This window comes from Theropithecus gelada, chromosome 17, assembly GCF_003255815.1.
Source record: "Theropithecus gelada isolate Dixy chromosome 17, Tgel_1.0, whole genome shotgun sequence".
In the NCBI taxonomy this organism is placed as follows: Eukaryota; Metazoa; Chordata; class Mammalia; order Primates; family Cercopithecidae; genus Theropithecus; species Theropithecus gelada.
In genome coordinates this window covers 14,871,802-14,897,739 of record NC_037685.1, presented here as the reverse complement: position 1 = coordinate 14,897,739, position 25,938 = coordinate 14,871,802, and the positions used below count along the sequence as shown (strand labels likewise).

At 37.7% G+C, this 25,938-nt stretch overlaps 1 protein-coding gene across 7 annotated transcripts in view; it reads right to left on the bottom strand.

Annotated features, from left to right (window-relative positions):
- The window catches only part of LMO7 (LIM domain 7), a 233,585-nt gene that overhangs the window by 89,326 nt on the left and 118,321 nt on the right, over window positions 1-25,938 (bottom strand). For 6 of the 7 annotated variants that reach the window (XM_025364171.1, XM_025364175.1, XM_025364172.1 and 3 more), the window contains one exon: window positions 12,931-13,037. In XM_025364171.1, coding sequence (XP_025219956.1) covers window positions 12,931-13,037 — 107 coding nt within the window. Of the gene's footprint in view, window positions 1-12,930; window positions 13,038-13,303; window positions 13,549-25,938 lie in introns of those variants that run through there. The other variant, XM_025364173.1, reaches the window with a different exon arrangement.

Below are 25,938 nucleotides of genomic sequence, written 5' to 3'. Positions count from 1 at the left end.
AAAAAAAGAAAAACAACAAAACAAAAAAGCAACACCAGGAAGTGCTCATTTTTAAAAAGGGAATGAGGAATACTTGTCTTTCCACCTTCACTTCTTCAAAGTTAGACTTTGTTTTCCTACAAATGACTATTATTGCTTCATAGATGCCTCCCAAATCGACAAAGCCAGTGCTGATTTCTACTTAAATATATTGACAATACCTGTATTTCCATCTTAATGTTCTACTGTCACATCCAACACAATGTGTTAAAAACTTAATTTCCATCTTGCCTCCAAATCGGCTACCTTTTCTGTTTCTGTTAATGGTTGCACAGCTCAAAAGCTAACTCTTCTTTCTCCTTCACTTGGCTCAATCCTCATCACGTCTTACTCCAAACATCTTTGGCATCTGTCTCCTCATCTACATGTTCACTGCTTTCAGCAGTTGGCTTCCTTATCACCACACTCATTGACTGCAATAATTACCTTACCTCTCTCTCAGCCACCATACTTGTTCTCCTTCAATTCATTGTGTAGGCTACTTGATTATGCTATCTTTCTAAGTCTCTGACTTTAACATTTTAACTATCTGCTCAAAAGCTTTTGGTAATAATCCCATTACCTATGAGATAAAGTTTAAATCCCCTAGCCAGGATACTACAGGCCTCACTCAAGCTTGTCCCAACCTAACTCTCATCCTGCCTCCAATCTGCCCACCCCCGTTAAAGACTCATGCCTTAAGCTTCCCCCATCAGAATGTAGGCCTGAAGAGCTAAGACCTTATTTAACTCATCTTTATTCAACGCTGTACCTCCAGAAGACTCTGTGAAATGTTTGATTTGGACTTCTTGCCTCTGTGCCTTTGGACGTGCAGTGGTCTTTAACTTCTCATTTAAATCCTACCCATTCTTTAGATCCACACTCAAGACTTACATCCCCACCACTTTCATTAAACTCTCACTCCACCACGTGATCACTACTTTTTATTACCTAAACCCTTGTTACACAATGTGGTCCTCACTGGAAAGATCTGAAGGCTCATTAAAAATACAGAATCCCAGTCCTGCCCCAGACCTAATGAATCAGTCTGCATTTGAACAAGATCCCTGGTTGTTCTATATGCACACTGAAGTTTGAGAAGCACTTGTTTAAAGCACTCTAACTCTCAGTAAAGTCTGAGTAAATTCTCACCCATAGCTTCTAAAAATTACAAACACCCCCATATCTCTAGAACTTCCTTACTACTATGTCTGACAGGTATACATTAACGTGGTTTTCTTTTGTTAAAAAAAAGAATTCCTTCATTTAGTCTTCATATCCTTCATTTGGACATAGAGACAATTTTATAAGATAAACAGAACTGGGTCTGGAGTCATATGAGGGTTTCCACTTGCACAATTTACTAAGCCTGTGACCTTGAGCAAGCCACTAAGCCTGCATCTCAGTTTCCATACCTGTAAACTCAGTCAACCACCTTATCTTATAAAGTGGTTGTAAGATTACAAAAGGCATTAAAGCAAAACATTCAAACAATTTATTTCTATTCTCCACTCACTCTTTCAAAGGCAGTATTTTTCCTTCGCTTATACATTTAATAGCTTTAAAACTCAAGTGTTTATCACATCTAACCCATCTACTAGTTATTTAAAGTTTGTCTTCTTTTGGTATATTCATATCTTGGGCTACTATTAGTTTCATGTGTCTTTGGCAATCTAAAGCATCTTGTTCACGAAATGAAAGATTAATGAATATTTCTTCTTTCTAATAAATGGCAATCATTTGGTAAAGTTAGAAATAATTATTTCTAAAGGCTTGGTAAGAAATGATAAGTTCATTTATTATAAATCTTGGTTAAGAAATTCTTAAAGTGTTTCTGTGCTTGAGTCATTTCTTGGGCTTTGCTTTTCTGAGTCACTATTTGATCCCCCACTCTTTTTTCTGCAACCAGAGAAGAGTTTCATCTTACTGGAATTAGACTGCACTATTTATTGTTACCCTTGATGTGCTATGCTTACCACCTGTTTATAACCCTCCAATAGCTACACTGATAGCAGGATTCTGGGCAATCCTGCTACTGAAGTAATTTTTCTTCTTTAATCCAATAGAGTAGATACTTTTACTGCAATTTATCTTTCTGCTTACAATTTGGTCTCTGGAATAGAACGTCACATTAATAATCTTTAATTCTTTATATAAAATTTAATATGTAATGATCTACATTACAACAAAATAATATCCCATGTTATGTTTTCTTTTTTAAAGACCACTTGTTCCCAGCCAAGGACAAGGACATTTGGAGGACAGAGAAACAGTTTAGTTTGGTTTTAACAAGATTAAGTAAAATAGAGCATCAAAAACTGGTAAACAAGAGATTATTCTAAATAAAATATATTTACTAATTCTATTTTTAAAGACAGGTTTCAGGCCAGTGTTATAAAGGTCAAAGTGTGATAGTATGATCCCAAGCAATTTAGATTAGTAAGGTTTTACAATCCTCAGCACTTAACAAGAATGTTCCATTATCACAGCAAATACAATGGAACATTCATAAATATCTGCATGAAAGTCATAAAACCTATAAAGGCATTTACAAACACATATCAAAATCCAAATACTCTATTATTTCTCAACTAGACAGTGTTAGAGGACCATATGTGTACTATATCTCTTCTATTCTAAGGTACACGTTCTCATTTAACATTCCTAAAATTAGGAGATCTTAAAAAAATAAAATAAATGATCTGAGACTTGATGGCACATTGTAATACATCCACTCAAAGTTACCTAGCTCACAAACTCAGAAAAAAAAACTTAAGATCATAGTACGAAGATATTTGCCACGTATCAAATAAGGTATTCTCAATCATGTACACAAATCCATTCTGGGTATAGCTGGCCTGGTTAAAAAGTAACTCATGACCATTTTAGTCACATAGCCCTAGAAAGAATGTCAGCAAATTTTTAAAGTCTGTTTAAGTCTGTTTAGACAACACACTGGGAGAAGCACAAGCATGCAGGCAAAGATACCCCAGGAATGAAAAACCTAGCTTCACTACTGCCCAAGGTCATCTAACTAAGCAACTTACTCTTCTCTGCCTCATTGCAATTCAGGCATGTGAAGCAAAAGAGAAATACCTGGCTGGGCTGTTACTAGTTTAGAAATAATTTATGTAAATCACTTGACAGTGTTCAAAAGCTCCTATCTTCCAGTTTGTCTAAACTTAATTGCATCACAGTGACAGGAATATTTCTGAGATACTCTGGAGGCTATAATACAGATTTCCTAACCTCGTTGCTATTCATCACTCCAAATCCAGCATTCCCTTAGAGTTGCACGCTCCATCACTTCTGTTCCTTAAGACCTAAAAGCAAAATTTAAGACTTAAGCATGCTTTTCTGTTTCTCCACTTTTGGTTTTAAGATCAAGGTAGGAAATGAGTAGGTTTTATTTCTCTTATGTACACACAAGATTTGTGATCTGTCCATCATGAATATGATATTCAGTGGATGCTGCTGACAAGGCACAAGACAAAAGGTCCACAACTGAGAGGACTCAATAGCAAGACTACAGTATGTGAGGCTCTAGCCAAGCCCCCCACACCACCCACTCGCATCCCCATCAGCACTGGGCTGCTTCCATCTACCCGGGACAAAAAGCTCTATTTGTTAATAACTCAGTATAAACACCCATATTTAATGATACCACTCCTATTTCTCCTCCAGGACATGGACCAGGCCCCTTTGGTGAAAAAAAAAAAAAAAAAAAAAAATTCATCACCAAAACAAGGATTCAGGGACCTTCAGGATCTGGCATATCATTCTGTGAGGCCTCGGAAATCTGTGTTCTTATTTAATAATGTGTGTGTGTGTGCTCTATTCTTGGGCATTTTATAAGTGAATATACACAAAATTGAGCATGAGATAAATAATAACTATGGATTAGAGATTTTTATTTCTCAGTATGAAGCCAAAAGAAGTCTAGTGAATGGTTAAATTGTTGACCAAGATACACTAATTCCTTCGATGATTTTCTCCATATATCAGTAAATTAAATAGAACACAGAAAAAAGCATTTCAAAACAACTGACAGCCATCAGTATTACCATAATACAATGAAACAGTGAAATATAGTAACGACGGTAATACCTGATAATTATCTAGGGACTTCTCCCTCAAATTGCTCAAAGCACAGAGAGCAAACCCTTGTTAAATAGACAGTGGTTAATACAAACACAGCTTAATTCAAAGCAGGTGCTTCTCCCAGGCCCACACAAACCCCACTTTTTCCTTTAACAGCTTAGGAAAAATTGGCTTATCTGCAGTGTGGTGATTCAACATGTGTTTTTAATCTAATGAGATTTTATTACACTATAAAAAATCTATCATTTACATTTAAGAAAAATGTTAGTATGAGTTACTGAGTATACAAGTATATCATTTTTTTAAAATTAAATGTTTTACAGTAATTCTTTGGGAAGATGTTTTCTTAGGTTTACTGTGCATATTTGGTCAATGGTGTCTGAAGCACTAGTACCAAGCTCTTTAAAAGATAAAGTGACACAAAATCCTGCCTCCCAGGTTAGTAGGGGCACCCTGAAAGGCATGTCTCTGAAAAACAAAGAATAAATCCATCAACAACCAATGCCACCCAGGACTGCTGCTCAACATGACAGAAACCATACCAGGGCAATTACCCATAAAACATAACGGCTCCATTAACCTAAACTCGAAAAAAGAACACTAAACAGCCAATAAAAAACATTTATGCCTACTCTATTTAACATTTGATAGTCAGGTTCTACTTTTTTAAAGAAAAAAAAGTTTTATCTTAATCCATTTTGACATAACATTGTACTTCCTAGTTTCTTGACATTTCATTGTATACAAGTAACACTGGAACTAAATAATAAGCATGTCTTTCATCTCAAACACAGTACCTACTGCTATTTATAATTTTTTAATGCCTAGGGTAAAAAAACAAACACTTCAAATAACATAATCAACATTTTTCATGTTGTTAGTGTAATAGCTTTTACTGAATAAAGCAAATGAGAAGTCCGAAAGGAGCAGCTAAGTTTTCTCTAAGAGGAAAATGTGACTGCGATGTACATTTGAATTCAGTCATGACAAGATTTTGAACACCTATTCCAAAAAGAAAAATATTCATAAGCTCTACAAAAACCTTTAAGATAATAGCTTCTTATCTAAAGGATAACCTCTTTATGACCAAAATGACACTTTTCAAAGAAATGAAGGAGAAAAAAATGGAACAACAATAAAAATAAACCAATAAACAATGTGAAGCTTTGGATTTGATTTGGTGTCACTGACTAGTTTAGATTTTAAAAAGTGAGGGAAATAAAACTTTCTAAGTAAACATTCAAATCAGATTTTAAAATTTCAAAGATTTTAGAAAATACAGGAGTTTGGTCTCAAAAAAGTTAATTCAATTCTATTGGCCCCACATATACAGAGGCAAGAGCAAATAACTTAGCCGTCTATTCTCTGGTCTCCAGCTTTGCTATTCTAATAAAATGGATAAATTGTTGATTTTATCAACAATTTGATTAAGCATAAATGTCAGAAAAAACTCATTTGTTTTAATATCTGCTCCCAATGGAGAAAAGGGATAAGTTTTAAATGGCCTAAATTCTCAAAAATAAAGAGCTTGTAGTTTGCAAGCAAAAGTTAAGTAGCCAGAGGCCAGATTTTTTCCTCCATGTTTTCCTACAGGAGACACGTATCTTCTTAAAGTCAAAACAAGGGAAGTCAAATTATGAAAATGATCAGAATGATAATTCAAGACCATTTATGGAGCACTTAATTTACAGTCACTACATACTTTATATACCTGACTTCATTTAATCATTACATCTTTGTGAGGTAGGGGTATCACCCAAGTGATATGATTTGCCAAGTTCCAAGCAAAAAGCAATTACAACTGTCTAATTACTATTAACAGGGTTTAGCACACAGTTTGACACACAGCAAGCAATAAATAATTATTTGCCATAAAATTAAACTTATGGAGAAGCAAAGGCATTACAGGGAGGAAAAGTAATCTGTCTAAGGTCATTCAGCTACTAACTGATATGACAAGATTAAACCCAAGTCAGGGAATACCAAAATCTCTACTCTCATCAGAGATGATTCTGTTCACAACCATGGATATACATCTGCTCAATGTGCTTGTTCCTTCCTGGAAAGTGACAAACTCAGCCTGGGATTTAGTAGAAACAGCTCAAATAAACTGTGAAGAAATCTTCAAGTTTCTCTGTGTTCAGATCCTTCAAATGTTTTCTAATTATACTAAAGTCAAAGTCAATGTGATTTTTTTTGAGGAGGAGGGCAGACTTTGGTGTTTAATACTAGACAAAGGTAAAAAGTACTGAGGCAGGTAACTTGACTTTAGAAGGAATGAGGCTTACTGTAAACTTGTTGGCAAAATTTCTTAAAGTAATATTGATGACTTCTCATAAAAAATTACTTTCCTATGGGTTCCTGCTTTTAAAATGTTCTATTCTTTGCTCTTGAGCTTCTACCAAGATATTCCAGCTACCTATATAACCACCATATTTTTCTACTTGAAAGTCTCAAGTATACACTTTACAGTTGTTTCACAAGATAAAAAGTGATCAGTGATTGTGATATGAAGACACTGAAATGTTTCTGACACTTTATGTAAAAAAAAAACCATTATTTAAATGTCAGTTAAGCATTCTTAACATTTATTACTGGCACATCAGCACAAGGATTTATTAAAACTTTGAACTACCTTGAAAGGCACATAGTCCAAAGTTCCCATTTTAGTTTATTACATACAGAAATGAAACACATGCTCCTCTTAAACTGTGTAAGTTTTAGATTATGTTGCAATATGTCATATCATTATCATTATTCTGCTATAAGTAAGAGGCAACTGAAACCAAAAGTTCAGTGACAGCTTTGCCAGATTTGCTTTGTATTTGAATAACGAGAATAAAAAGAGGATGAGTTGGCAAAGATTAAGACAGGTTTTTCCCCATCTTCAAAGCCTGGTTTTAAGATATCCAGGAAGTCTTTGCAATTGAAATCCAATTTTCAGATAAACACGTAAAGACGTATGGTAACAGGAACCAAGGAGATAAAGGGAATAATATATACTTCCTGTCCTTAAATAGTTTCAAGTCTCTAGAAAAGCTAGATGTAGAGGAAATAAAAGTCCTTTGAAAACCCAGATGAGAAACCTATGTCATCTCCAATTAGATGAGTTTCCTCATTAAAAAAATGAAATGACTGCACATCTCTGTATTTCCAGAGAAATCTGTGCATTTATCTTTATATAATATATTCCAGCTGTGAATTTACAGGGCCATCTCCCCAGTCATAATGTGAACCCCACTGAGGGCAGGTCTCCATCTTATCTATGTCTGTGTAAGTATAGGCCACATAAAAGATGCTGAATCAGTGCTCATTATATAACAAACAAGTGATGACTTCTCTAAAACCAAAATTTCCTCTTACTGGATAAAGTGCCATTTTCTACTCTGTAGCTCCAGAAATAGATTTAACCATACATACCCCCAATGTCTATACTCTCACACAAATAATCACTCAAATCAGGCCAGAATAGAACATGAAAGTCAGAAAAACAATGCTTAATACTTCTGGTTACTGGTAAAGCTCACATTTAAAAAAAAAAAAAAAAAAAAAGACTGAGTGAACTACAGGTATTTCAGTATTAGCAATTTTAAAAGTTGGATTAGGTCAACATAGGCAGCCCTACAGATAATCATTTGAAAGAAGAATGTCTTCCACAAAAATATCTCTTTGGTTTAACCCTTCAAAGGCCCTTGTTGTAAAACAAATGGCTAACTGATCACGGGAGACAGACAACTTGCATTCTCCCATGAAGGGTCTCATGTCAACTGCTATTTAGATTGGCCACCAAGTGAAACCCTTCGGAGTAATGAATGTAAGATAGGATAGTTTTAGAGACGTAGACCCTGGCCAGGGAAGTCCACAGCATGAAGGCTCATCCAGCAGGCCAAGACAGAATAAGGCCCCAGGGCTTTTTTGGATTTGAAGGAGTAGAGAGCAAAGGAAGAAGTGCTGACATTCAGAAACGTGGCTATCTGAGAAACAGATTAAGAACTAGAAATGGAGAAAAACAGATACAGATAAAACTTCAATTATTCCATGGCTTGTCCCAGCATCAGACCTGCCTCATATCCCACAACCTTTCACTGCAGGAAAGGACTCTTAGATACACAAACTTTGTCATTAAAGAGCATTTCCACATTTGACCATACATTTTTGCTGATAGTCTTAAACAGAGCCTCAGCCACCCAGAATTAATGTTCCTCCCCTTCCAGGAAGCAATTCACAACAGAGAATGGTTGAATGGGATAGAGATATATACAATGCAATCAACTTCCTTTTCGTTTTATGCTCTTCTAATAGTTGGCAGAAAGGGTACGTTTTTAAATAGTCACATGAGTTGACAGGTGGAAGTCACTATGCTCAAGTTGCAGGTCCAAGTTTGGATATCATTAAGCTTGCTTAAAAAAAAAAAAAAAAAAAGATTAAGATATTGAGAAACTCATTTGAAAGACATGTACTTGCAAAAAAAAAAAATAGTAAAACTAGGTCTAAATTATTTTAAAAAGCAAAAATTAAATAATTCAAACTAGGTATATTTTTACTTACATGAATAAACCTTAAATACACATACACACTTTCATACCTGAAGCCCAATTTGGCAGACTGTTAAAACAGAGTGCCATCTGGGAACCCGATTCCTAAGAAATGACTTTAGAGCACTGCCACAAAATCAAGCACTCTTCTGAAGCTTTAGCGAACAGTTACATCCTTAAAATATCATTTTGAGACTCTTTTATTTTCCTGATGGGAATATGTTAACACTAATTTTGATTCCAACTACTGTTCCTTTGGCAACTATCATGTGTAAAGATAATAGATTTTTAATTTCTGTACTTTCATTTTGATAGACTTACAAAAACAAACTCACTTAATATCAATGTTTACTTAAAGTTATATTTTATACTTCAAATATCAATCCTGTAGGTAATAGAGTAAGTCTATACTAGAAAAGAATTTCCTTGCATGACAAATAGTGTTCAAAGTCATTGCCACCCTGTAATGGATATTATGAACAGAATGTATCTGAAGACGTGCTAAAAACTGGATTGGAATGGTAAGGGGGTGGAAAGAGGAAACATGTTTACAATCTGTTCAATTTCTCAGCTTAAAATTTTTGATATATAGAGCAATGGTTTAAATACAAGACTTAGTTTCTGAGTCAAATTGCTAGACATATAAAATTAACACCTTTAATGGTTAAACCCTACCTTTCTGCCAACTTCAAGTTCTCCAACACAGGACCTCTAGGCTACTCTGTCGAGTTGCTTTTGACTACAAGCCATTGCTCTGTATCTCCCTTAACGACCAGATGACTCCACAAAGACCATGACACTTGCCAGAGGAGCTCTCCAGTGTGCTGTGGCAGGCTGGTGGGGCCATTATGCTTGATCTCGTACAGCCCTTTTACGGAAGGCCTGCACAGATGGCTCTGTGGGAACTTCACCACATTTTCTTTGTGGAGAGTGTGTGCTCATTATGGATGTTTAGTAAATGGTTAAGAATAATGATCCAGTTTTTCATCCACACAAAAGATTGATTTCATGGCCTCAGACTGGGGTAGATCTCAATCTACCATTCATGGAGACTAAATCATAAATTTGCTTATTCGCATTCTGAGAAGAAAAGAGGTTGGATCCTACCCATTAAGTCAGGAATATCAAAATTAAAGGTGTCACCTGATGCTTGAATACACGTAGTCCCTAAATAAATAGAATAATTCAAACATATTTGAAAAAATTAAAACTACTGTTTCCTACAAAGTAAAAGAATTATTAGAAAATTAGAACACATAATAGGATAATTTACAGAAATATGGAGAATACTCTGGTTCTGATTGGTGAAAAGTTATTACTGTGAATTAAACTGTAAATTTCAGATAGCTAGAAAATTGAAAAATAGTTGGAGTCCTGGATTATTGAAACTATTCATTAACAACAGCTCTTTACTTGCTTCTGCTATTGCCATTCATTTTCAACACACACAACTCTCCTTGGGCTCCATACAGCAACTATCACCGCTGACCACTAACAAAAAAGTTCCTCACATTTGCCAACACGGAGGATAGCAACTGTCCTTTCCTATTTGCTCTCAGTGTGCATCATGATTAGATCAAGTTTGCAGCAAGGACAACAAGTCTATGCACTGGTAGATGCGGTCTGGGCAGTTGTAATACAGCATTTTAAATAATCAAATCATTTGCTACACCTTGTTAAATTTAATGCATACAGATATGCAAAATAAGTTCAAAGTACTCACACATATTACCATACTCTCAGACAAGTTACAATGAGTCTTCCCGCTTAAACAGACAATAAACACACTAACACAGAAATGCATAAATTGTGTCCGCATATAATAAGTTATATTTTAGTAGAGTGTCAAAGGGGTCATAGTCAGTATCCTTCATTTCCACATGACTATTTTGCTGGCAGGGAGGGAATAAACAAGAAATTCTAAATCTAAAGCCAGAGTTTCTCAACTCCAGTACTATTAATATTTGGAGTAGGAAAATTATTTGCTGTGGGGGCTATCCCATGCATTAAAGTGTATTCAGCAGCATCCCTGACCCATTAGATGCCTGTAGCACCCCCACCCGGCTATGACAACCAGAAGTGTCTCCAGACGTGGCCAAACATCCCCTGGTTGCCAAAACTGCCCCCAGTTGAGAACCACTGATCTAACCAACACCAAGTCCTTTGATCCACAATAACGATAGAACAAGAATTTTGACCCAAAGGAGTCTCCACATTATATATTTTTAAAAAGCTAAAATGCATTACTATTTAGTAAGCAATTATTTGCTTTTCTTTAAATCTGGTTCTTTTAGTAAAAGTGCTATCTCAGGGCATAAGAGCTTGGACAACATTTTTAAAGAAGTTGCTTTGCCACTTTCCTGTGTCTCATCTGGGAGGCTCCAGTGCTTCCACTGCAGCAGACCCAGGGTTGACCCCTTTGCTTTTTGGTCCAATGAGATAGAATTATCAGGAGAAATGTTCTCAAGCGAAGCCAAGGTTCCCACTCAGGCATTCTCACAGGTACTACTTAGGCACACCTTGCTTTGACGAACTTGTGGTTTCCACTGAAACAAGTTGTTCTGCATACTTCTCACTACGGCTATAACTACGTGACCTCGCAGTTTCAGTTTGTCAGTAATTTCACTGAAGGCTGAACCCAGATACTAATTTGTCTGAAACATTTTAGGCCCAACATCTCATGAAACAGGCTCCAGGCAAGCACTCTTGGACTTGGGAGCCAACAAACATGTTTCGCCTAGTCCTTAGCCTACTCAAATATAGGCTACAGACTTTCAAAACAGAGTACATGATTTTAGGGGGAAGCGCGTTAACGCTTAACAAGCATCAACACTCCAGCCCGGGCTACAGAGCAAGACTCCGTCTCAAAAAAAAAAAAAAAAAAAAAAAAAGACTTTCCAAGTCTAAAGTTTCTTTGCCCATCAGATAGGCCTTATGAAGAAATATGCTGATAAGGAAAAATAAATACATCCAAATATTTAATTTTTATGGAAAGTAAACATGACTCCTACATACTATAGAAGCAAACATTTCACTTTGGTGATGAAATTTAGAACCTCTAAACTATCTTTCGATTAGTCGGAAACGCAGGCAGATTTATCCCTTCCATGTACATTTCATTACCATGGAGTTTAGAAAAGCTTATTCAACAGAACTAGAAGCAGCTTCAAAACAGTGTTCATTTAAAAACATATATTGTTAGACTTTAGAAAACTAAGTCTACCTGGGTTTGGGGCTGTTCTATGTACTGCTAGAAGACAATGTGTACTATTCAAAGATATTTACATAGCTGGTTATTTTTCTTCAGAAAAAATAATTGGTCATCCAATTTTAAAAATAACTATTAAAGGTTTTACACAGGGATATTAACCACATAAGCTAAATCTTTGAACTGGTAGAAACCGATTTTTCCATTTTCATTATTTCTATAGCTAGAATAAGGTGTTTATTTTCTCCCTTGCAAAAAAAAAAATGTTAATTAGGTTTAAGAGGCAGGATGACAAAGAGATAGTTACTATAAATTAAATAACTTTCCTGTCAGCTTTATCTGGTAACACAGTTTATTACTGATTGCCTGAAAGCAAATTAGATTTACAGGAAATATAAATAAATATCATAAGAGCTTAAAACCAGATTTGCTGAAACTGTATACTCCCACACAAACAACATTTTCCACCTAAAATCTAACAAGATACTGGCACACATGTTCTCACCCCCACTTTCACTTTCTCATCCACACTATTAAAATCGTGGAAAACAGCTCATTTTTAAAAGTCAGCCACAACTGGCAGGGTCCTTGGCATTACATGTTGGTCCCAGGCACTGCTGCCTTCACAATATTAAGAGATTCTTTTTTATCACTGTCCTATCTAATTTTTATGCTAATAATTATGTCTTAATTCAAAATATATTTTAAAAATTTAAAGATTGTTATTACTCTGCAAGTTATAATATAATCCCTAAATTCACTTTATAAGTATAATAAGTATCCTCAACATTAGCAACCAAACACTACCATGTTGGACACGTATTAAAATATTAACACAACCATTTTGGTCGGTATAGAGATTTATAGTAAGACCATGCTATGAGTTAGAAACAGCTTCACATTCACAGTCCCTAAGCCATTTTTAAAACAGTCTCTTTTAGAATAAGAACAGAGGAAAACAGAGAGAGGAAGAATTTTTCTGTAATCATGAACTCTCAGCAATTCTTTTCACTTAAGCTATAAGCCCTAAGTTTAAATATATATATCTAACAAACTGTTGAAACTTACTTGACAGTGACTCGATTTGATAAATCCTGTAGATCTCCAGGATGGAAAAGCTGGGCTTCTTTCAATCCAATCTGTTCACAAGCTTTCAAGAAAACGTTTATATTATCCTGTGAAAAGAAGTGGAAAGTGATTGCTTAGCTGAGCTCTCTCTCAGACAAAGGTTACAAATTTTTATGCTATAACTTCGAAGCTTCAAAGTCCAATTATAGTCGGCAAAAGAGGCGGTAGCAAGACCCATGCATATGTATATTTGAAAAAAAATACATAGGGCTTGTACAGCCTTTCAGTCCTCCAGAGCATACACGGTTGTGCTATCTTATGCCCGGGCATACACTGTTTCTGTGATCTTTGAGACTGGCACGTTAAACATTACCTGTTACAGGACAAGTGCCTAGCCACTGAGCAGTAACCTACACTTTGATGTCAGCTCTGCTCTGCAAACAAACGCCCTCTTCCCAGCTTTGCACGGCAAGCCTCACCTCTCCTCTTTAAAAATAACTCCAGCTACTGACATTCACCCACCCAGAAACTGTTGGCAGGGAAGAAATAAGAGGAGGAACATTCTGTTTCTATGATTACAAATTACAGAACGACTGTGGAATACCACACCTGGAATCTGGGTTTGGTTGTTGAGCTGGCTCTTGACAGGCAGGGAAACCATACTATAGGACTGAGGAGAAACCTAGCGTTCATTGGCTAAATTGCATAGTTTGTGTGGCACATTACTCACTCCCTGCACCTGCCTCAAGGGCTGCCTCCAAAAAAAAATTAAAGCCTATCCCCTCCCTCCAAGGTTACCCTCATATCTAATTTCAAAACCCAAATCCTCCATTCACAAACCAGTGCTTTTTGTTAATGTAAACTGCTGCACAAACACGGATTACAATATATGCTATTTTAAAGCCAGCTACCTTTCAGAAATATACATTTGGTTACCAGAATTAATTTAGGCTTCATCACTACTACTCTTAAAAAAAAGAAAAGAAAAGAAAAGAAAACACTTTATGGGGTTGAGCTTGTGACGATCCCAGGTGGGCTCTCCATATTCACTTTGTTATGGTTCTCAAGTAAAGGGGTGGCCTCCCAACATGCCAACACACATCTGTCCACTGAGGCAGCTGGCAATGCTACCTCTGTGTTGTGAGCCTCCTTGAAACCTCGCCTCCCTCCCTAAGAGGTGACTTTCACAGACCAGAAGATAGTCTGCCACTTGGAGAAAGGCAATTACTGTTTTCCTAAGATAAAGTGGCTAAATTCTACAGCTTGGGTTCTTGGAGAGTAAGGGGATTTCGGGAAAGCACAAGGAAAGGTGTGGCAAGAGAAAAGCAACACTCATTACTAGGGAAAGAGACATTCTAAAAAGCCACCATTTGTACAGGCAGGAGGCCATTCCAATCTACTATAGAAGGCAGTGAGAACTATCTAGCTGAAAGATGAAATCCATGAATCATTTTAAATAAGATGAAGTCAAAGAGTAAAGAAACTTGCAAGTCAAAAGTTGAATAGCTCAACGAAAGGTGTTTATTTTGTTTTTTGTTTGACTTATTAAGGAAAAAGGAGACATAATTTATTGGCAAAATTCCAAGAGGAGCAAAAAGTGATAATTTTGTTAGGCCCACAGTTTCCAAAAAGTATACTACCTGTAATTATCAAATGATACAAATAGTTTTAAAATTGACCCTCTGAGAAGCAGGCAAGAAAAGATGGTTGGATGTACCAATACCCCCCGTTCTATAATGATATGGTTTGGCTCTGTGTCCCCACCCAAATCTCATCTCAAATTGTAATCCTCACATGTCAATGAAGGGACCTGTAATCTCCGCAGGCCAAGGGAGGGAGGTGATTGGATCATGGGGGCAGTTTCCCCCATGCTGTCCTCGAGATAGTGAGTTCTCAGGAGATCTGGTGGTTTTATAAGGGGCTCTTCTCCCTTCACTCTCTCTCTCACCTGCACCATGTAAGACGTGTCTGTCTCCCCTTTCGCCATGACTATAAGCTTCCTGAGGCCTTTCCAGTCAGCCATGCAGATCTGTGAGTCAATTAAATCTCTTTGCTTTGTAAATTACCCAGTCTCAGGCAGTTCTTTATAGCAGTGTGAAAATGAACTAATACACACAGGACGTAAGTCTCATATCAATAAAGGAAAAACAAACTATTAGAAGTCTTCACACCAATTCAACCAATTTGGTTCTGAACGTTTAAAGTATTACATACAATATTAAAATAAGGTTAAACTAAAAGTAAACTTAGTCAAATGAGACCCAAAACAATTCTTCACATATTTTATACAAACATAGTAGCATTCATCTGGTTGACAAATAGGTACAGGTTGATAAGGATAGATAAATAAAGCCAAACTCTCCTCAAAAACCACCAAAGTAGAGAGAAAGCACTTGATATCTAAAGTGACTCTACTTAATTGAAGACAAAGTTCAAGAGAAGATACAAATTAATATGGTTAAATTCTAGTCTTAAATAAAGCCTTCATTTTAACCAAAAAAGCAGAATGTATTTTAAATCATTCAATGATGCTCAAGTTTAACACAGAATAGCTTTGTAAACAAAGTCACACATGGCCTATGCAGCAGGCCCAGGTTGTACTAAGATCGGTAATGTAGTCTCAGTCATTCCTACTGGACTTGAGCGCACTGGTAATTTATTCCTTGCAATTTCAAAGGATCCAGGCAAAGAGGTCCCTAAGGGTATATATAAAATCATAAAATAAAATTTTCTTGTCAGTTAAAACTTCAAGAAGCCACACCCAGCTCAACACATTAAAAGGGAAGTATTTACTTCTCATTTAATGAAATCATTTTCACTTGAAATGAGCAAAAATAAAAGGGAAAATAAAGGACAAATTAAAACAAATCTTATCTAATTGGACCAGTAGCCAGAACTCCAAGTTAGCTTTGTCCCTAAACAACTGTGTGGCTTTGGAAAGAGAGTTAACATTTCTGGCCCCATTTTCCTCACCCCTGAAACGAGCAGTTTGTGAATCTGTAACCCATTATCAAGGGCAATCATTTTTCTCTGCAAGAGAAGGGAAGGCCAACTTCCCTGGCCCAACCCATCACACAAATATTTCATTACCCAACTTCCATAAAATACTTCATGTCAAAATCCTGCTCTAAACATCTGTAAACCCTGTACTTTCAGGACCAAAAGTGGCTTCTCAAAGACAAACCAACACACACACACACACACACACACACACACACACTCACACACGAAAACAATGAACCCTAGATGTATCTAATGGCTCCTTTTAGCTTTAAATTTTTCTATGACTGTGAATAAAGCCATGATTACAGTCATCCCAAGGCTTTCTATTTTTCTATGACTGTGAATAAAGACAAACACTACAAATTAATGGTTCTAAAACTGGCCCTCTGAGAGGCAGGCAAGAACAGATACATGGCTTTAAGATTTTCATATCGTCTCCAATCTCCCTTACACCCCTTATCCTTGAATCAATTATAAAGCAGTCATAATAGGTGTGGGGTGGAGTGGGCTAGGGTAACTTAGAGAGTTTTATGATCAGGAACAGCAGTACTTACCACTAAGATAGGATGGGGAAGCCACAAAGATCTACCAAGATAATCAAGGTTTGTATTTGTTCACTGTAGTACCCTACTAGTTATCTATTGGTGCATAATACATTATCCCCAAATTTAGCAGCTTAAGGGAATAGGTGTTTATGATTTCACATGGTTTCTGAGGGTAATTCAGGAGTGGTCTTAGCTGAATAGTTCCAAATTGGGAGACCTCTCATTAGGTTGTAATTGAGATGTCAGCCATGACTACAGTCATCCCAAGGCTTTCCTGGAGCTTGGAGGAGCTGTTTCCAAGGCAGCTCACTCATGTGACTGACAAATCAGGGCTGGTTGTTAATAGGAAGCCTCAGTTCTTTATCAAATGGACATCTCCAAAGGGCTGCTTGATAGAGCCCGTGATCCAAGAGAGCAAGATGGAAGTTGCACTGTCTTATGATGTAGCTTTTGAAGTCACATTCCATCATTTCCTCAACATCCTGTTGGTTACACAGGTCAGGCCTATTCCATGTAGGTACACAAGAACATAAACACCAGGAGGTGAGATTCATGCGGGGCTTTCTGGGGGACTGTCTACTACACTTCACTCTCTGGACCCACCTCAGTGATTCACATCCCAACCATCTGCAAAATACACTAAGGCCCAAAAATTTTCATCCCTTTACAAGGCGAACTCAAAGTCCAAAATTTCATCATCTAAGTCAGATACAGAAGTGTCTGAGGCTCTTCAGGTGTAGTTCCTTAAGTATGGCCCTTGAGTAAAGTTTCTCTCAACTTGAATGCCAGTGAACTAAGACAAGTTACCTGCTCCCACACTCCCAACATGCAGTAGAGTGACAGGTGTAAGATAATCACTATAGACACTCCAGGTCAGACAGTAGAGAAATGAAAGGCACACAGGAGTCACTGGTCCATAGAAATTCTGAAATCCTTCAAGATACAGGTTGGCAGTTCCTTCATGAAGTCTCAAGGCCAGGTTATACTTCATGGTTTTTGGCTACACCCTCTGGATTCTTGGTGCCACCCTAAAAGTCATCTTCGCTTTTCACCGAAAAGTAGCCTCTCTTTGTGGCTATGTGGGTTTTTCAATCTACTTCTTTACCCGACCCATAGCAATTGAGAGAATTAAGGGTCTCTTCATTTAATAATTCTCTATTCCTTTCAGTCTCAGCTGGCAGTGTTTCTGCAAATACAATTCTCTCAAAGATGCTACAGATCTTCTGTGAATCTTACTGGGGTTCACTCCATTAGACAAAAGTTGCACCCATGAATCTCTTCAATAGTAGCCCTTCTCTACCTTGGTCTCCTGCTGAGATGACTGGAGGACAATATCCTTAAGGTTCTTAGAAGCCCTATTGCTTGACTGGACAGATCTGCAAGGTACCATCTTGAATCTAAGAACGTAAAGAATTTTACAACCACATCCTCAACTCCTTTTTAGGCCTTATTTTCCTGCAAATGCTCTGAATTTAATCTATGCCTGAAAACCACTTCTCAATTCTAGCATCATTTACTTACTAAAGAGACTGACAATTTTCAAAAGCAGCAATTCCTATTTCTCTCATGTTTGTCACCCTATCCTTCACTTTCTCTTCTCACATTTTACTATAATCCACAAGAAGAATTGAGGCATCACTTCAATACTCTGTAGGTCACCTCACTAGAAGAATGGAATCTCCCCAGTAGATCACTTAGTTAATTGGGTATAATTCCTAGGTACAAGGAAGAGAATATTACAAAGTGAGAATCATTGGGACCATTTTGGAAGCTGACTACCACAAGACTTTTAATAATAAAGAATACAGACCAGTCAAAAATTTAGAATAGAAAAATAAACATTTAGAAATGTTGAGTTTCAGATGCCCAGCTAGTAGTAAGTTAGGTTTGCAGCCCATGAGAAATATTTGATTTTAAAATATGGTTTGGGAGTCTAGCACACATTGGTAGTAGTTGAAATTAGGGATGTCAGTGCGCCCTCCTTGCCCTGAAAGCAAAGAGAAAGAAGGATTCACAATCAACCACCAGCATTTAAAGGACAGTTAAAGAAAGAGGAGTCAAGAGAGAAAAATATCTGGCATCCAGATAAATCAGAAGAAAAGCAGAAGAGAATAGCATTATGGAAAACAAGGGAAGAGAATAGCATTATGAAAACAAGGGAAAGAAAACAACAAGAGAGAATCCTCTCAGGAATAGAGAGGCAGATGATGCCATAAGAAAAACTACCCAAACAATTTGAAAATCAAATAAAGTGGATATTTCGTGAGCAAAAACTCCAGAAGACTCATGAGTAAATAATGAGCGATGGTGAAGATCAGCTGCTGGCAACAGGGTGAGGGACCACCCAGAATCTGAAAGACCTCCTTGGTCTTTCACTCTGCGAGTCTGTTTCCTACTCAAGCCTCTTATCAGTCCTCCCAAAGCTACCACTCCCCTGACCCTCCAGTGTTAGAATGCCTCATCCCTTGAGGGAAAAGGTGGGGAGAGAAGCAGCACTCGTTCTTATTCTCTTGACCCCAAATGTAGGGTTACATTCCATCTCCACCCAATATTTTGAGTTTGAAACAAACACAATTATACACTTCAATGGAATCTTAATTCTTCTCTATTTCCATTATAAATCCTGAAAAGAGTGTTATGAGAATAGCATAAGGCCAATATGAATATTCTCACACTGGTGCCAAGGGTAAGACAGGTCTTTGTTAACACCTCACCTTTCAGAGCCTTTCAACCCATTTTCCTTCCAAAAGCATTTATCCAGTAACATATTTTCATGTCATTATAGCACATGTTCTTGCTCTTTTATCAGTAATGTAAGTGCTTGGGAAGAAATGTCAGGATCCAAAGTTGAATTCAGCATTCCTATTTAAGCAAGCTCTTATCAGTCAATATAAGGGCTCTCTCATTTTATTTTGTTATTTTAATTATTTTCCTCCTCATCCCACATTCCCACTCAATTATTTTCCTTCTCATCCCACGTTCCCACCCACTCCCATTTCCCTCTATTAAAAAGATGCCTTCCCTCAAGTATATATCCTATATATATCCTAAATAATTAAAAAGATTCCCAAATAAGTATATTACATGTACATGCATGTACATGTACATATCAAAAGGTACAAACAGTTCTGATGTCTGCTAAGAGGTAAATGGATAAACATGTTGTGGTCTATCCATACAATGGAATAGTATTCAGCCATAAAAAGGAATGAAGTGCTGATATGTGCTACAAAACATTATGGTAAGTGAAAGAAGTCAGTAAACAAAAGTCACATATTCCATTTGCATAAAATATCCAGAATGGATAAATTCAGAGACAAAATGCAGGTTGGTGGTCGCCAGAAGCTGAAAGGAGGAGGAAATGGGGAGAAACCACTTAATGTTAAGAGGTTTTACTTTGAAATACTAGAAATGTTTAATGGTTGCACAACATTGTGAATGTAATAGATGCTACTAAATTGTGTACTTTAAAATGGTTTTTCATGGTTTTAATACTTTATGTTATGTGAATTTCACCTCAAATTATTTTTTAATTTTTTAATGTCAGTGGTTTTTGGTTACACAGGTGAACTATATAGTGCTGAAGTCTGGGATTTTAGTGTACCTGTCTCAAATTAATTTTTAAAGATGACTTCTCTAATGTGTTTAAAAATGTAAATGTCTAGTTGTATTAGTTCATTCTCATGCTGCTATAAAGAACTACCCACGACTGGGTAATTTATAAGAAAAGAGGTTTAATTGACTCACAGTTCCACAGAACTGGAGAGGCCTCAGGAAACTTACAATCATGGTGGAAAGGGAAGCAAACACCTCCTTCTTCACATGGCAGGAGGAAGGAGAAGTGCTGAGCGAACAGGGAAGAGCCCCTTATAAAACCATCAGATCTTGTGAGAACTCACTCACTAGCACAAGAATAACATGGCAGAAACCACCCCCATGATTCAATTACCTCCCACCAGGGCCTTCCCATGACATCTGGGGATTATGGGAACTACAATTCAAGATGAGATTTGGGTGAGGACACAGCCAAATCATACCACTAGTCTAGGCAAAGAATTTATGATTGAGACCTCAAAAGCACAGGCAACAAAAACAAGAATAGACAAATGGTACTTAAACTAAAAGGCTTCTACACAGCAAAAGAAATAATCAACAAAGTGAAAAGGTCACCTGTGGAATGGGAGAAAATATCTGCAAATTATATACATCCAAGAGCAGACTGAAATCCAGAATTTATAAGAGACAACAAAAATCCAACTAAACCCATTAAAAAGTGAGCCAAGGATATAAATAAACCTTTTTCAATAGAAGACAAATGGCCAACAAAAACATGAAAAAGTGTTCAACATTGCCAATCAGAGAAATGCAAATTAAAAACACTATATCATTTTACACCAATCAGAATGACTATTATTAAAAAGACAGAAAATGACAGATGTTGGAGAAAATGCAGAGAAACGGGAATGCTTATACACTGCCGGTGGGAATGTAAATTAGTGCGGTCTCTATGGAAAACAGTGTGGAGATCTGTCAAAGAACTAAAAAATAGAACTACCATATGATCCAGCAATCCCACTACTTCACATCTACCCAGAGAAAAAGAAATCATTATATCAAAGAGATGCCTCCACTTGTATGTTTTCTGCAGCACTATTCACAATAGCAAAGATACGGAATCAACCTAAGTGTCCATCAGTGGAGGACTGGATAAATAAAATGTGGTATACATCCACAATGGAATACTATTCAGCCATTAAAAAATGAAATCATGTCTTTTACACCAACACGAATGGAACTGGAGGCCATTATCTTAAGCGAAACAACTCAGATGCAGAAAGACAAATACTACATGTTCTCATAAGTGGGAGCCAAATAATGTATACACATGGAAGTAGAGTGTGAATGATGGAAAACGGGGACTCAGAGCATTGTGGGGATGGGAAGGGGGTAGATGATGGGAGGTTGCTTGGTGGATACAATGTGCAATGTTCCAGGGATGAATGCACTGAAGGCCCTTACTTCACCACAATACAATATATCAAGGTAGCAAAATTGCACTTGTGCCCCCATGAATATAAATTTTTTTAAATGTTCTTTGGCCAGGCGCAGTGGCTCGTGTCTGTAATCCCAGCACTTTGGAAGTCTGAGGCGGGCAGATCACCTGAAGTCAGGAGTTCGAGACCAGCCTGACTAACATGGTGAAACCCTGTCTCTACTAAAACTACAAAAATTAGCCGGGCATAGTGGCAGGTGCCTGTAATCCCAGCTACTCAGGAGGCTGAGGCAGGAGAATCGCTTGAACTTGGGAGGCAGAGGTTGCAGTGAGCCAAGATCACGCCATTGCACTCCAGCCTGGGTGACAGAGGGAGACTCTGTCAAAAAATAAAATAAAATAAAATAAAATAAAATGTCCTTTAACAAGTGCTGTTGCATATATATATACACACACACACATACAGAGAGAGAGAGAGAGCGAGTCTAATTTACATAAATGCCATTATGCACCAGATTTCTCTTATACATTGAATCATTTCATTATGTAAAATGTAAATCCTCATGAAAATGTACTACACCACCCTGGGCTCTTACCCTTCCCAAAGTCACTTTCATTTTTACTTGATCAAAAAATATATATTTGATAAAATTTCAAGCATGACAACCTCCAACACATACAGGGAATACTCTGCACCAGGGAACCTTAATGTGACAATACAGAAATGTCTACTCATAAGATCAAGCCAGTTAGACCCACTTCTGCAAAAACTTCCTGAGTGCACAGGGTTAAGAGTTATCATCATAAGTAAAAGTGAAAAGACACTTTTATACACAGTGTAAAAATAGAGACAAGGTTAATAAAAGGATTTATTACAAAAGTCCTAAATAAGATCCAAATCCTAACTAATTCTGAAAATGAGTGAATTAGTTCTCAGCGCTATGACCTAAAGGCCTTACGAAGCTTAAACCAAGGCTCCCAGAATGACACCCCCTGGAAGTGTTCCCTGTCACTTAACCAAGTACTCTTGTCATGATTACTTTGGTCTGGTATTCCCAGAAAGGGTTCTTGCCTACTTTAAACAAGTTTTCAATTAAAAAAAAGAGCTGGCCTGGCACAGTGGCTCATGCCTGTAATCCCTGCACTTCAGGAGGCTGAGGCGGGCAGCTCACAAGGTCAGGAGATCAAGACCATCCTGGCTAACACGGTGAAACCTGTCTCTACTAAAAATACAAAAAATTAGCCGGGCGTGGTGGCAGACGCCTGTAGTTCCAGCTACTCGGGAGGCTGAGTGAGGAGAATGGTGTGAACCTGGGAGGCGGAGCTTGCAGTGGGCCAAGGTTGCGCCACTGCACTCCAGCCTGGGCAACAGAGAGAGACTCCATCTCAAAAAAAAAAAAAAAAAAAAAAGAGCTGAGTACATAGTACATAATGATGCTGATCAATTTACCCTTAAGCCAAGATACTTGGTGACCTCAACTCCTTTCCTATTTATAATCTGGCAAAGTCCCTGCCTCCTCTAACCCTGAAATTGACAATGCCAAAAATGTTAGCAAGTATGTGCCAGCAATCAAGAGATGACTATTACTGAAGCAGAGAAATTCAGCTAAGTCCATATCTTAGCATTATGATTTATAGACATGGGACCCCAGTCAAAGTCATGAGAGGGAGTCACACAGCCATCCCTCAGATGCAGCTGATGCATGGTCAAAATGGAGGACCACTGACCCAGTCACTTGCTACACAAAGCGTGGCCACAGACCATCAGCATCAGGGTCACCTGGGAGCCTGCTAAAACTTCAGAATCTCTAGCTACACCCCAGACCTACTGAACCACACTCTGCATTTTAAGAAAATTCCTGGTCAGTGGTGGCTCACGCCTCTAATCTCAGCACTTTGGGAGGCCAAGGCAGGTCTCAATTCCTTGAGACCAGAAATTAGAGACCAGCCTGGGCAACACAGTCAGACCCTGTCTCTCTACAAAAAAATAAAATTATTATCCAAGTGTGGTGGCATGCACCTGTAGTCCTAGCTACTTGGGAGGCTGAAGTGGGAGTATATAGCTTGAGCTCGGGAGTTTGAGGCTGCAGTGAGCCATTATCGCACCACTGTATTCCAGCCTGGGCAATAAAGCAAGACTCTGTCTCCAAAAAGGAAAAAAAAAAAAAGGATCCCCCAGGTGAATTGAATTTTTGTGGACAAAAGTTTTTTGGCAATTAAAGTGAGGAAAATGTTTCATCAAATATAACTTAAGACAGTGTTTCTATTTAGTATGCACACAAGTCACCCAGAGATTATGGAGTTTACTATTAGATCACCAAAAGTACTTGAATCTTATTCTTATGCTATATTGTGACCAGTTGTTTTAAAGCAACTTCTAAGTAGCAGGGTGACTAAAATATATCCAAATTTGCATTTTAATTATACCATTTATATTAAGAAAGCAGTTGTGTGTGCTTTGATGTGCTAGCACTGGTTTTTTTTTAATCTATTATTTTGGATAATCATCGCTTTTTATGGTATAGCTAATAATGGCATAGCTAATAATAAATGTATTTTGCCAAGTAACACCTACATTTCATGACTATAATATATAGGCAAACACTCAGAGATCCAATTTCAATAGTTATTTGTGAAGAAAATAAGCAGTCAGTCTCAGCCATTTTTTAACATTTTTCCTTGGGGAACAAATTTCTCTCCAAAAAAAAAAAGGTAGGGGTGAGGGCTCAGCCATTTGCTGATAATGAAGGAACTAAGGACAAGGAGAGCCGTAAAGTTTAGTAACATGTGAAAGTAAAAATAGGAACCAACTAGGAGAGCTTAAAGGAATTGCCAAGAGACACTGTGGGCCCGAGGGATTATGTAGGATAACAATGCCGGCACCATTTGGCAGAGCTGGAGCAACAGCCAAACCAACGAGGCAGAGCTGAGCTGGCAAGTTAGGGCAGCATCAGGTCAGGGAGGGCTGAGCATTCTGGTAAAGGCTAGTTGAAATGCTTCAGCCACTTGGGTCACAATTAACTACATAAAGCAATAACAGGCTGTGGCAAACTGCAGTATGAATTAAGTGACAGTCTTGCACATGATTCATCAAATTAAACTTTACATCAAAAATGAGATAATTCTAAAACTCACATACTCTTTTCTCCCAAAGTGCTGAAATAGATGCTTAAGTTCCATTCTCAAGTTATCCATGTTCCAAAGCAAAACAAATAAGTAATTAAGAAAAAATGTCACTGTGACGCTAAAATGCATATTTTATGAAGTACTAACACGTATTTAACAAGGAACACTACATGGTAAAACGGTAAAGCCGGCTGGAAATTGGGGCACCTTTAGTGCAACCTTTCCCCAATGATCTTTAGCATCACTTATATAGATAATGAGTCTAGATCATCACCTTTTGTTTAAGAATTTCCAGCCCCAGGGACTCACTGCTTTATGAGGCTGATTCACTTTTAATCCAGCACTTTGGGAGGCTTAGGCAGGAGTATTGCTTGAGCCCAGGAGTTCCAGACCAGCCTGGGCAATATAGTGAGACCTCATCTCTACAAAAACCTTAACAAATTAGCAGGGGGCCAGTGCCTGTAGTCCCAGCTACTCCGGAGGCTGAGATGGGAGGATCACTTGGAGCCCAGGAGGAGGAGGAGGTTGCAATGAGCCAAGATCATGCCACTGCTCTCCAGCCTGGATGACAGAACCAGACCCTGCCTCAAAAAAAAAAAGAAAGACAGAAAAAAGAAAGTCTAAAGACTCCCTCACTGTAACTGTAAAACACTGATCCTAAATCTGCCTACCTAGTAATGCAAACTAAATCTCATCTTCCTCCCGTGACAGCCCCTTGCCTACTTAGACAATTCTCTTGCCTCATACTCCAACCTCACATCTTCTCTTTAGATCCCCCTTGTTTCCTCAACATCCATTGTCCCTCATGTGACATTTTCCAGTTATTCCCAACTGACCCTCCCCTTAATAGCCAATTTTCCTAAGCCAATATTTACTGAGTTCTTATGATATGCCAGGTAACATACTGAACCACTTTATGCTAATTATCTTATTCAAATTCTTACCAAAAAACGCTGTGAAGTCTTATGATAATAAGACTTCACACATGAGGAAACTGAGGTGTAAGGGGTTATGTGACTTGCCCAAGGTCACACATTAGGTTGTGGAGCTGGGATTCAAAACCAGCAGTTAGATTACTGAATCTGTGCTCTTAACCACTGTATTAGTCTCCTATTATTGTCACAACAAATTGCCACCATTCAGTTGTTTAAAACAACGCAATTTTATTATCTTACAGTTCTGGAGGTCAGAAGTCCAAAATCAGTCTGACTGACTTAAAATCAAGGTGCCCTTGGGACTATGTTCCTTCTGCTACACCTTTTAGGAGAGAATCCAGTTCCTCGCATTTTCCAGCTTCCAGAAGCCACCTGCATTCCTTGGCTCATAACCCCTGTTCCTCCA